This window comes from Scyliorhinus canicula, chromosome 13 (genome assembly GCF_902713615.1).
Source record: "Scyliorhinus canicula chromosome 13, sScyCan1.1, whole genome shotgun sequence".
Taxonomy (NCBI): Eukaryota; Metazoa; Chordata; class Chondrichthyes; order Carcharhiniformes; family Scyliorhinidae; genus Scyliorhinus; species Scyliorhinus canicula.
The window spans coordinates 27568726-27582132 of NC_052158.1; the positions used below are offsets into that span (position 1 = coordinate 27568726).

Consider the following 13407-nt stretch of genomic DNA (forward strand, 5'->3'; position numbering starts at 1 on the left):
CATCAAGAGGGTAGGGTAGGGTAGGGTGGAGGAGGTTGTGGAGGAATGGGAAGAAGAGCGTTTTTAAAAAAATTCATACTCCGGGTGTGGGTATTTCTCCCTGTTCCTCATTTCTTCCCTAAGACCCCACCTGCCTGGATTTCCTCCGGTTTCCTGCCACAGTCCAAAGATGTGCGGGTTAGCTGGATTAGCCATGCTACATTGTCCCTTAGTGTCCAAATGTTAGGAGGGGTTGCTGGCTTACGGGGATAGGGTGGAGGTGTGGGCTTGGGTAGGGTGCTCTTTCCAAAGGCCGGTGCAGACTCGATGGGCCGAATGGCCTCCTACTGCACTGTAAATTCTATGATTCTATGATCTAACTGTGGCGAGTAACTCTCCTGACTCCCCAAAGCCTGTCCACCATCTAAAAGTAGAGTCGCCATAGTCCCAGATGACCATCGGCTACTTTCCCCTTTGAGGGGGAGAGCGGACTTGGTGGTGATTTAACCTGAGGATCAGCACACCTCAGGCAAGGGGCAAGGTTGAGAATGGCCTTCATGAGTAACCTCAGCCAGTATAGGACATGAACCTGCGCAATTGGCGTCACTCTACATCATGAAATAGCCATCCAGCCAGCTGAGCTAAACCACCATCTACAAGGCATAAGTCAGGAGTGCAGTGGAATACTCTCCACTTGCCTGGATGAATGCAGCTCCGACAGCACTCAAGAAGCTCAACGCCATCCAGGTCAAAGCAGCCCGCTTGATTGGCACCCCTTCCACAAACGTTCACCCCCTCCGCCAATGACGCACAGTGGCAGCTGTGTGTACCATCTACAAGATGCATTGCAGGAACTCCCCAAAACTCCACAGGTGGCACTTCCCAAACACATGACCACTACTGTCTGGAAGGAGAAGGGCAGCAGATACATGGGAACCCCACCGGCTGGAAGTCCTCCCTCACCATCCTGACTTGGAAATATATTAGTCGTTCCTTTACTGTCGCTGGGTCAAAATCCTGGAACTCCCTCTCTAACAGCGCTGTGGGCGTACCTACACCTCGGGGACCGCAGCGGCTCAAGAAGGCGGTTCAGTACCACCTTTCCAAGGGGCAATTAGGGATGGGTAATTAATGTTGAACGAGCCGGCGTCACGCACATCCCATGAAGAATGAAAAGCCGAGTGGCTTGCTAGCCCACTTTGGAGGGGACTGGAGCCACATGTATGTCAGGCCGGGTAAAATCTGGAATTAAAAGTCGAATGATGACCATGAAACCACTGCCGATTGTCATTTTAAAAAAAATCTGATTTCCTTTAGGGAAGGAAATCTGCTGTCTTTACCAGACCTGGCCAACATGTGACTCCAGATCCACAGCAGTGTGTTTGTCTATTAACTGCCCTCTGAAATGGAAAAGCCAGCCACTCAGTTCAGGGGCAAGTAGGGATGGGCAACAAATGCTGACCCAGCCAGCGACGCTCACGATCCCATGAACGAACAGGGAAAAAAACACCCAGGAAGAAGTTCCGGCTCCGAGAGCTGCCAGCCACTCTGATCAGTGTCCCTGCACTATGAGCTATGGCAGGGGTGGGTGGGCTCGGCTAGGCCTCCCGCCTCGTCCTTCCTTTCACTGGCTGGAGTTTGGATGCTGAAGGGGCCTCGCCCCAGTGGGCCGCAGGGGATGATCCCGGCAGCCGGGGCTGAGTTGAGGCTGGGGCTCAGCTCTCCACCGTCTGCTGTTTCTGAGCTTGTTGGGACCCTGATCCTCCTCTCCCTGCTTCCTGTTCCAGACTTTAGATGACTTGGAGGAGCGTGTGAAGGAAGCCAGGATCGAGATCAGCGTGCGGCAGAGTTTCCTGACAGATCCCGGAGTCGCTGTCAAAAACCTCAAGGTAACCTTAGAGCCGTCGGGAATAACAGGCTGTTGTGAGCACTTATCATTGGATTTGACACTGTGTACTCCACGTGAACAGGAGCTGACTCTGAGACACACGCACGGGACGTACAGTATTAGACAGGAGTGAATCACCCCCGTTTACTCACTGTGTGCTCCACGTGTACAAGAGCTGACATTGAGACATACACGGGACGTACAGTATTAGACAGGAGTGAATCACCCCCGTTTACTCACTGTGTGCTCCACGTGTACAGGAGCTGACATGGAGACATTCCTTCACACCCCAAGCATGGTATGGGCGGCACGGTAGCACAGTGGTTGGTACTGTTGCTTCACAGCCCCAGGTACCCAGGTTTGATTCCTGGACTGGATCACTGCCTGTGTGAAGTCTCCCCCGTGTCCGCATGGGTTTCCTCCGGGAACTCCGGTTTCCTCCCACAAATCCCGAAAGACGTGCTGTTAGGTGAATTGGACATTCTGAATTCTCCCTCTGTGTAGCCGAACAGGCGAAGGGGTGCTTTTCACAGTAACTTCATTGCAGTGTTAATGTAAGCCTACTTGTGACACTAATAAAGATTATTATTAGCATGTTGTGCTGTGTAGGCGGGGGGGGGGGGGGGGGGGGAGGGGGGGGGGGGGGCGGTGTGCAGGTTTGGTAGGGGAGGGAGGACCGTGATTGGTTTCACAATCTAATGAAATCTGTTACTCCCTTTCCACAGAGACAGGATGCCCGCATCATTGTTGGCTTATTTTACGAAACTGAGGCGAGGAAGGTCTTCTGTGAGGTACGAGCTCATTGGAAAAAGGCAACTTGCCCATCCTCAGAGTATCCTGAAGCAGGCAAAAGTACTTTTTAATGTATTGTCACTGTTGTAACGCAAGAAACCTGGTGATTAATTTGTACATAGCAAGCGATGTTGGTTGATCGATAAATGTTAACCAGGCCAGCCGATATAATGCCCCTGCTCTTCTCCAAAGATCGGGGTCGGGTCTTTCTCATCCACCCAAACTGGGCAGATTGGGCTTCAATTTAAGGTCTCATCTGAAAGGTGACACCTCCAACAATGCAGCACTCTCTCCGTGTTGGGACTGGAATGTCAGCCTTGATTTTGTGCCGGGGTGTCTGGAGTATGGCTTGAACCCATGACCTTCTGACTGACTGGTGAGAGAGTGAGAGTGACGTTACTCCCTGAGCCACGATTGCAGCCTCTTGCCACATTAACACCATCCTGGTATCACACGTTACAGGGCAAGAATCGCAGAAACAGCTGTCTCATTTTACAGTCCGGATTTCCTCCCTGTCTCTCCATGGATCTCTGATTGGCGATTTCCAGCCTCGGCTTGAGGCTCGGCTCGGAGACCTGAGCACGGAATCTAGGCCGACACTCCCAACGTCAGCACTGTTGGGTGGTGGTGGTGGGGGGGCTGGGGGTTGGGACGGTACTGAGAGAGTGCGGCATTGTCGGAGGCACAATTCTCTGGCGGGGATGCACATCCTGGAGACCAGAAGGAGGCCCTTTGAGCCTCTTCCAGAATCAGGGTGAAATGGAGTCATACCTGACACAAAAGAACATGGTAATCGGAGGTCAGCCATCTCAGCTCCAGGATATCATTGCAGGGGTTCCTCAGGACAGAGTCCCAGGCCCAACCATCGTCAGCTGCTTCATCAATGAGCTGCCTTCCATCATAATGTCAGAAGTGGGGATGTTTGCGGATGACTGCAGAATGTTCAGCACCATTCACCACTCCTCAGATAATGAAGCAGTCCATGTCCAAATGCAGCAAGACCTCGACAATATCCAGGCTTGGGCTGACAAATGACAAGTTACATTTGCGCCAAGTGTCAGGCCATGACTATCTCCTACAGGAGAGAATCTAACTATCGTTTTTTGACATTCAATGGCGTTACCATCGCTGAATTCCCCATAATCAACATCCTGGGCGTTACCATTGATCAGAAACTGAACTGGACTCGCCATATAAATACAGTGGCTACAAGAGCAGGTCAGAGGTTAGGAACCCTACTGCGAGTAAGTCAGCTCTTAACTCCCCAAAGCCTGGGCACCATCAGCAAGGCACAAGTCAGGAATGTAATGGAATACTCTCCACTTGCCTGGATGAGTGCAGCTCCAACAATACTCAAGAAGCTCGACACCATCCAGGACAAAGCAGCCCGCTGGATTGCTCCCCCTTCCACAAACATTCAAACCCTCCACCACCGACAAACAGTGGCAGCCGTGTGTACCATCTACAAGATGCACTGCAGGAACTCACCAAGGCTGAGGCAGCACCTTTCAAACTCACAACCACTACCATTTAGAAGAGCAAGGCAGCAGACACATGGGAACACCCCTATCTGGAGGTTCCCCGCCAAGTCACTATATCACCATTCCTTCACTGTAATTGGGGCAACATCCTGGAACTCCCTCCCTAACAGCACTGTGGGTGTACTTGCACCTCATGGATTGCAGCGGTTCAAGAATGCAGCTCACCACCACCTTCTCAACTGCCAATTCAGGATTTCTTGGAATCAAGAGCAAAGCAGAAATACAATTCAAAAATATTAAATTGGAGAAATTGGTGATTTCAGGCTGACAGACGCCCCTTGTACGAAGAAGCGCTCCCTGATATCACTCCTAAATGGCCTAGCTGTTGGGCGCAATTTAACAGGGGGAAAAACTGAGTCCCGTTTTGGGTATGATTAACGGGGTGGCACTGCCAGGGTGCCCAGGTGACAGTGAAATGTGCCTGGGTGGCAGCGGGAGTGCCCCCGACACCATACGGTACCATTACAGCTAAACGGCTCCATGGCGAGGTTTCCCAGGCACATGCGTAGGATTATGGGCCTTCGGAGATTCCGGCACAGACATAGTTAAGTGAGGCTAACTGCTCACTGAAATATGCAAATATGTTAGATCTCGCGCGGCATTCCCAGCGTCATGACTCGCGAGTGGCCAGTCATGGCCTCGTCGGGTCACCGAGTCGGGCAAAGCGAGGCTGTATGATCGTGCCCATTATTTCCAGATCGTGCCACCTTGTTCTGGGTGCTTGTGTGATGGGAAGACGTTTTTCTCTCTATCCTATCAAACCAATGTACTTCCATCGGCTTAAATATGTCACCTTTCGACAAGGAGCAGGGAGTTCTCCTGACGTAATAGTTAGCAGTCCTTCCCGAACTAAAGGGAGATGGTACCATCATGGTCATGTCCCTGGACTAGCAATCCAGAGGATATTGCTTTGGGGACCCCGGTAAACGGAGGAATTTAAATTATATTAGTAAGATCTAGAATTGAAAGGTTTTTAAAAAAAAGTTTTTTTATTAAAGTTTTGCAGAATTTTTCATAATAAAACAGTCGTAACAATAATAACAAAACAAACTAGAGTGAACATTAACATAGTGCAAAAAGAGAATATACAATAACAATTAAATAGACATCACCCCATGGTCTTCCCACACCATCCCAATGACGCACTCACCCCCCCCCCCCCCCCCCAACGGATTGCTGCTGACATTTTAATTTTCCCCGAGAAAGTCAACGAACGGCTGCCACCTCCGAGAGAACCCTCGCATAGACCCTCTTAAGGCAAACTTTATTTTCACGAGGCTGAGAAACCCAGCCATGTCGTTAACCCAAGTCTCTACACTCGGGGGCTTCGAGTCCCTCCACATGAATAAAATCCGTCTCCGGGTTACTAGGGAGGCAAAAGCCAAGACGTCGGCCTCTTTCTCCCCCTGAACTCCCGGGTCTTCTGACACTCCAAAGATGGCTATCTCTGGACTCGGCACCACCCGTGTGTTAAGCACCTTGGACATTGCCCTCGTGAACCCTTGCCAGAACTCTCTAAGCTCCGGGTATGCCCAGAACATGTAGACATGGTTTGCAAGGCTGTCCTTACACCTCATACAACTGTCTTATACCCCAACAAACTTGCTCATTCTCGCTGACGTCATGTGTGGACCACCCTAGAATTGAAAGTTAGTCTCAGTAATGGTGACTGGGAAACTATCATCGATTGTTGTCAAGACCCTACCTGGTTCACTAATACCCATTGGAGCAGTGGTTTTAAACCGGTTCACGTTGGTGTGCCGTGAGAACTGTCCAAGAGGGCCGTAGAATTTTGTACAAGGTTGACGAAAATAAATATAAAACCAACACGTTGTTTCATCTGAAACAATATTCAGTCCAACTAAAATTACAATTCATAAAACTCGTGACAATTAGTCATCAAACACTTCAAAAGTGAGGTATCGGTTTTTTCCGACTCTAAACACAGGTGGCCAAAGGACGAAATTGAGACAACGTGATCGTTTTTATTGGTCACCATAGAAACCAACCAACGCCATCACGCGTTTTTTTTTTATTGATAGTAAAACAAGACACAACAAGCTGGCAGACACAGCGAAATTGACCCGATCCACATTTCTTTGCCGGATCTGTTTTGTATCCCCAATCTAAGAAGAAGTGGATAAACTTGGTTCCTCCCCTTATTCAACCCTTGATGAAACATCTGAACCCCAAGACGAGAAACCAAGAAATGTTCAGAAACGATGTCATGAGGGCTCTCTGGCCTTTGGATTCCCAGGGACAGGAGATGCCGCTTGCTCCTTGCCTGAATGTCTCATCTGCAGAGGGGAGTTTGGCAAACAGATTCATGGCTATGACTAGTTAGAAATAGCTGAGTTGAGCAGATTTTGAAAATGTGTCTGTGCTCGCTGTCGAAGACGGTGATTTCTGTGGTGTATTTGAAACATTAATGCATTTGATCCTACTTTAGCTTGTTGTAAGCACCATGTTGCTAATCTCTTTAGTCAGACCATAACCTTAGTAAATGTAAGGAAATGTGATGTTTATGAGCAATCGATTCAGCTGAAATAAAGTGGGTGTGTCGGGAAATTGCTTCATTAAAGTGTGCCGTGTTACTGGAAAGATTGGGAATCGTTGCTTCGGGGAAGGAAGTCGGCCGTCCTTCCCCGATCTGGCTTCAGTTCCACAGCAATGTGGTTGATGAGCTGCCCCTCTGAAATGGCCTCGCAAAGGCACTAATGACAATTAGGATGCGGGAGTGCAGGTTGGGACAGAGGCTGACGTGGTCGCCTTTGCCTCCCTGACAGCCTCCGGAGGCGGATCTCGCTGGGCTGGCGGGATTCGGAGCTGCCGAATGTGGGGGGCACGTGTGAGCGACTTGGCAGAGTTCCTCCACTTGAAACAAATCAAGTGTGCCATAAGCGCGGTAGGGGAGCAGTTCTCCACAAGGTGGAGGCTATTCATTGACTTCTTTAAGGGACATTAACAAGGGGCGGGGGGGGGGGGAGAGAATTTGTTGGGTTTTGTTTGGGGTTTTGGGGTGCTGGGTGTAAAAGGTAGGGGTGGAGGAGGCGGTACGTGGGAATAAGAGCAGTCCTGTATGGTTTACGGTTGACGGGTGGTAAAAGAGGTGGGGGGGGGGGGGGGGGTGGCATTATTAATTAGTTAGTATAACAGCTGCAGAAAGGCAGTTCGAGGAGGATCTGCCTACTGAGGTGGTATGGGTTGAAGTCAGAAATAGGAAAGGAGCAGCCACCTTGTTGGGAGTTTTCTATAGGCCCCCCAATCGCAGCAGAGATGTCATAGAATTTTTCATAGAATTTACAGTGCAGAAGGAGGCCACTCAGCCCATCGAGTCTGCACCGGCTCTTGGAAAGAGCACCCTACCCGAGGTCAACACCTCCACCCTATCCCCATAACACAGTAACCCCACCCAACACTAACGTCATTTTTGGACATTGAGGGCAATTTAGCATGGCCAATCCACCTAACCCGCACATCTTTGGACTGTGGGAGGAAACCAGAACATCCGGAGGATACCCACGAACACACTGGGAGGATGTGCAGACTCCGCACAGACAGTGACCCAAGGCGGAATCGAACCTGGGACCCTGGAGCTGTGAAGCAATTGTGCTATCCACAATGCTACCGTGCTGCCCCTGTGGAGGAACAGATTGGGAAACAGATTTTGGAAAGGTGCAGAAGTCACAGGGTAGTAGTCATGGGTGACTTCAACTTCCCAAATATTGAGTGGAAACTCTTTAGATCCAATAGTTTGGATGGGGTGGTGTTTGTGCAGTGTGTCCAGGAAGCTTTTCCAACACAGTATGTAGATTGTCCGATCAGAGGGGAGGCCATATTGGATTTGGTACTTGGTAATGAACCAGGGCAATTGATAGATTTGTTAGTGGGGGAGCATTTTGGAGATAGTGACCACAATTCTGTGACTTTCACTTTAGTAATGGAGAGGGATAGGTGCGTGCAACAGGGCAAGGTTTACAATTGGGGGAAGGGGAAATACAATGCTGTCAGACAAGAACTGAAGTGCATTAGTTGGGAACATAGGCTGTCAGGGAAGAACACGATTGAAATGTGGAACTTGTTCAAGGAACAGATACTACGTGTCCTTGATACTTATGTCCCTGTCAGGCAGGGAAGAGATGGTCGAGTGAGGAAACCATGGTTGACAAGAGAGGTTGAATGTCTTGTTAAGAGGAAGAAGGATACTTGTGTAAGGATGAGGAAACAAGGTTCAGACAGGGCGCTTGAGGGATACATGATAGCCAGGAGGGAACTGAAGAACGGGATTAGGAGAGCTAAGAGAGGGCATGAAAAATCTTTGGCGGGTAGAATCAAGGAAAACCCCAAGGCCTTTTACACATATGTGAGAAATATGAGAATGAGTAGAGCGAGGGTAGGTCTGATCAAGGACTGTAGCGGGAGATTGTGTATTGAATCTGAAGAGATAGGTGAGGTCTTGAACGAGTACTTTTCTTCAGTATTTACAAATGTGAGGGGCCATATTGTTGGAGAGGACAATGTGAAACAGACATATGCTCAAAGAGATACTTGTTAGGATGGAAGATGTGTTGGGCATTTTGAAAAAGTTGAGGATAGACAAGTCCCCCGGGCCTGACGGGATATATCCAAGGATTCTATGGGAAGCAAGAGATGAAATTGCAGAGCCGTTGGCAATGATCTTTTCGTCCTCACTAACAGGGGTGGTACCAGGGGATTTGAGAGTGGCGAATGTCGTGTCCCTGTTCAAAAAGGGAATAGGGATAACCCTGGGAATTACAGGCCAGTTAGTCTTACTTTAGTGGTAGGCAAAGTAATGGAAATGGTACTGAGGGATAGGTTTTCTGAGCATCTGGAAAGACACTGCTTGGTTAGGGATAGTCAGCACGGATTTGTGAGGGGTAGGCCTTGCCTCACAAGTCTTATTGAATTCTTTGAGGAGGTGACCAAGCATGTGGATGAAGGTAAAGCAGTGGATGTGGTGTACATGGATTTTAGTAAGGCATTTGATAAGGTTTCCCATGGTAGGCTTATGCAGAAAGTAAGGAGGTATGAGATAGTGGGAAATTTGGCCAGTTGGATAACAAACTGGCTAACCGATAGAAGTCAGAGAGTGGTGGTGGATGGCAAATATTCAGCCTGGAGCCCAGTTACCAGTGGCGTACCGCAGGGATCAGTTCTGGTTCCTCTGCTGTTTGTGATTTTCATTAATGACTTGGATGAGGGAGTTGAAGGGTGGGTCAGTAAATTTGCAGATGATACGAAGATTGGTGGAGTTGTGGATAGTGAGGAGGGCTGTTTTCGGCTGCAAAGAGACATAGATAGAATGCAGAGCTGGGCTGAGAAGTGGCAGATGGAGTTTAACCCTGAAAAGTGTGAGGTTGTCCATTTTGGAAGGACAAATATGAATGCGGAATGCAAGGTTAACGGTAGGGTTTTTGGCAATGTGAAGGGACAGAGAGATCTTGGGGTCTATGTTCATAGATCTTTGAAAGTTGCCACTCGAGTGGATAGAGCTGTGAAGAAGGCTTATGGTGTGCTAGCGTTCATAAGCAGAGGGATTGAATTTAAGAGCCGCGAGGTGATGATGCAGCTGTACAAAACCTTGGTAAGGTCACATTTGGAGTACTGTGTGCAGTTCTGGTCGCCTCATTTTAGGAAGGATGTGGAAGCTTTGGAAAAGGTGCAAAGGAGATTTATCAGGATGTTGCCTGGAATGGAGAGTAGGTCTTACGAGGAAATGTTGAGGGTGCTAGGCCTTTTCTCATTAGAACGGAGAAGGATGAGGGGCGACTTGATAGAGGTTTATAAGATGATCAGGGGAATAGATAGAGTCGACGGTCAGGGACTTTTTCCCCGGGTGGAACAAACCATTACAAGGGGACATAAATTTAAGGTGAATGGTGGAAGATATAAGGGGGATGTAAGAGGTAGGTTCTTTACCCAGAGAGTAGTGGGGGCATGGAATGCACTGCCTGAGGAAGTAGCTGAGTCGGAAACGTTAGGGACCTTCAAGCAGCTATTGGATAGGTCCATGGATTACGGTAGAATGCTGGGGTGTAGATTAATTTGTTCTTAATCTAGGACAAAAGTTCAGCACAACATTGTGGGCCGAAGGGCCTGTTCGGTGCTGTATTTTTCGATGTTCTATGTTGCTGTTTGCTTGTATACGTTTGAAATTACCTCCAATAAAATATTTTTCAAAAAGAAAATGACATGTGGGGATTGGAACTAAAAACTGGCCTTACCAGCGATGCCCACTTCTCTTGAAAGAACTTTTATAAAACACATTATCCCACAAACTATACCATTGCTATCTGTTTGGGTGCCAGCTTAGTCACATTAATAAATGCCATCACACTTCAGAATAATTCATTGTAGGTGTAAGACAGTTCAGAAAGATATGGTAAGGTGCTAAAAAAACAAACACAAGTTTGTATCTCATAACTATGCCAACAAACACACCCAGATCGGATACTGTGCAGTATATTACTTAGACCTCACACACAAACACTCTGAGACTACTTTCCCTCATTAGCTGTCACACAAATAACAAACGCCTCACTGCAAATGTCTGGTAGAACATAGAAACAGAAAATAGGAGCAGAAGGAGGCCATTTGGCCCTTCGAGCCTGCTCCACCACTCATTATGATCATGGCTGATTATCCTACTGTTCCCGTCTTCCCCCTCCCCCCCATATCCTTTGATCCCTTTTACCACTATATCTAACACCTTGAAAACATACATGTTTTGGACGCCACTATTTTCAACAGCAACATTCCTTCACTAAATGTCACAGATATACCAATCCCCTCACTGTAAATCTCTGATACAACTTTCCTTCACTAACTTACATGGATATAGCAATCCCATCACTGTAACACTGATATCACACTGCTCTGTCTGTAACATGGTGTATAACACTCCCCTCTAAGTAACACTCTGATATTACGCTGCTGTCAATGTAACAATGTTTATAACACTCCTCTCACTGTAACACTCTGATATTACACTACTCTGTCTGTAACATGGTGTATAACACGCCTCTCACTGCAACACTCTGATATTACACTACTCTGTAACATGGTGTATAACACTCCTCTCACTGTAACACTCTGATATCACACTGCTCTGTCTGTAACATGGTGTATAACACTCCTCTCACTGTAACACTCTGATATTACACTGCTCTGTCTGTAACATGGTGTATAACACTCCTCTCACTGTAACACTCTGATATTACACTGCTCTGTCTGTAACATGGTGTATAACACTCCTCTCACTGTAACACTCTGATATCACACTGCTCTGTCTGTAACATGGTGTATAACACTCCTCTCACTGTAACACTCTGATATCACACTACTCTGTCTGTAACATGGTGTATAACACTCCTCTCACTGTGACACTCTGATATTACACTACTCTGTCTGTAACATGGTGTATAACACTCCTCTCACTGTAACACTCTGATATCACACTACTCTGTAACATGGTGTATAACACTCCCCTCTAAGTAACACTCTGATATCACACTGCTCTGTCTGTAACATGGTGTATAACACTCCCCTCTAAGTAACACTCTGATATCACACTACTCTGTCTGTAACATGGTGTATAACACTCCTCTCACTGTAACACTGATATTACACTACTCTGTCTGTAACATGGTGTATAACACGCCTCTCACTGTAACACTCTGATATTACACTGCTCTGTCTGTAACATGGTGTATAACACTCCTCTCACTGTAACACTGATATCACACTGCTCTGTCTGTAACATGGTGTATAACACTCCCCTCTAAGTAACACTCTGATATCACACTACTCTGTCTGTAACATGGTGTATAACACTCCTCTCACTGTAACACTGATATTACACTACTCTGTCTGTAACATGGTGTATAACACGCCTCTCACTGTAACACTCTGATATTACACTGCTCTGTCTGTAACATGGTGTATAACACTCCTCTCACTGTGACACTCTGATATCACACTGCTCTGTCTGTAACATGGTGTATAACACTCCTCTCACTGTAACACACTGATATCACACTACTCTGTCTGTAACATGGTGTATAACACTCCTCTCACTGTAACACTCTGATATTACACTACTCTGTCTGTAACATGGTGTATAACACTCCTCTCACTGTAACACTCTGATATCACACTGCTCTGTCTGTAACATGGTGTATAACACTCCTCTCACTGTAACACTCTGATATTACACTGCTCTGTCTGTAACATGGTGTATAACACTCCTCTCACTGTAACACTCTGATATTACACTGCTCTGTCTGTAACATGGTGTGTAACACTCCTCTCACTGTAACACTCTGATATTACACTGCTCTGTCTGTAACATGGTGTATAACACTCCTCTCACTGTAACACTCTGATATCACACTACTCTGTCTGTAACATGGTGTATAACACTCCTCTCACTGTAACACACAGATATCACACTACTCTGTAACATGGTGTATAACACTCCTCTCACTGCAACACTCTGATATTACACTACTCTGTAACATGGTGTATAACACTCCTCTCACTGTAACACTCTGACATCACACTGCTCTGTCTGTAACATGGTGTATAACACTCCTCTGACTGTAACACTCTGATATCACACTGCTCTGTCTGTAACATGGTGTATAACACTCCCCTCTAAGTAACACTCTGATATCACACTACTCTGTCTGTAACATGGTGTATAACACTCCTCTCACTGTAACACTCTGATATCACACTGCTCTATCTGTAACATGGTGTATAACACTCCTCTCACTGTAACACTCTGATATCACACTGCTCTATCTGTAACATGGTGTATAACACTCCTCTCACTGTAACACTCTGATATCACACTGCTCTATCTGTAACATGGTGTATAACACTCCTCTCACTGTAACACTCTGATATCACACTGCTCTGTCTGTAACATGGTGTATAACACTCCTCTCACTGTAACACACTGATATCACACTACTCTGTCTGTAACATGGTGTATAACACTCCTCTCACTGTAACACTCTGATATCACACTGCTCTGTCTGTAACATGGTGTATAACACTCCTCTCACTGTAACACACTGATATCACACTGCTCTGTCTGTAACATGGTGTATAACACTCCTCTCACTGTAACACTCTGATATCACACTGCTCTCACTATAACAATGTTTAAAACACTCCTCT

The 13407-nt window shown here is 47.1% G+C and overlaps 1 protein-coding gene across 2 annotated transcripts in view; it reads left to right on the plus strand.

The window, feature by feature from the left end:
- LOC119975452 (gamma-aminobutyric acid type B receptor subunit 1-like) overlaps nucleotides 1-13407 on the plus strand; it is a 103624-nt gene that overhangs the window by 27229 nt on the left and 62988 nt on the right. For both annotated transcript variants that reach the window (XM_038815124.1, XM_038815125.1), the window contains exons 4-5: nucleotides 1767-1868; nucleotides 2593-2658. In XM_038815124.1, coding sequence (XP_038671052.1) covers nucleotides 1767-1868; nucleotides 2593-2658 — 168 coding nt within the window. The remainder of the gene's footprint in view (nucleotides 1-1766; nucleotides 1869-2592; nucleotides 2659-13407) is intronic.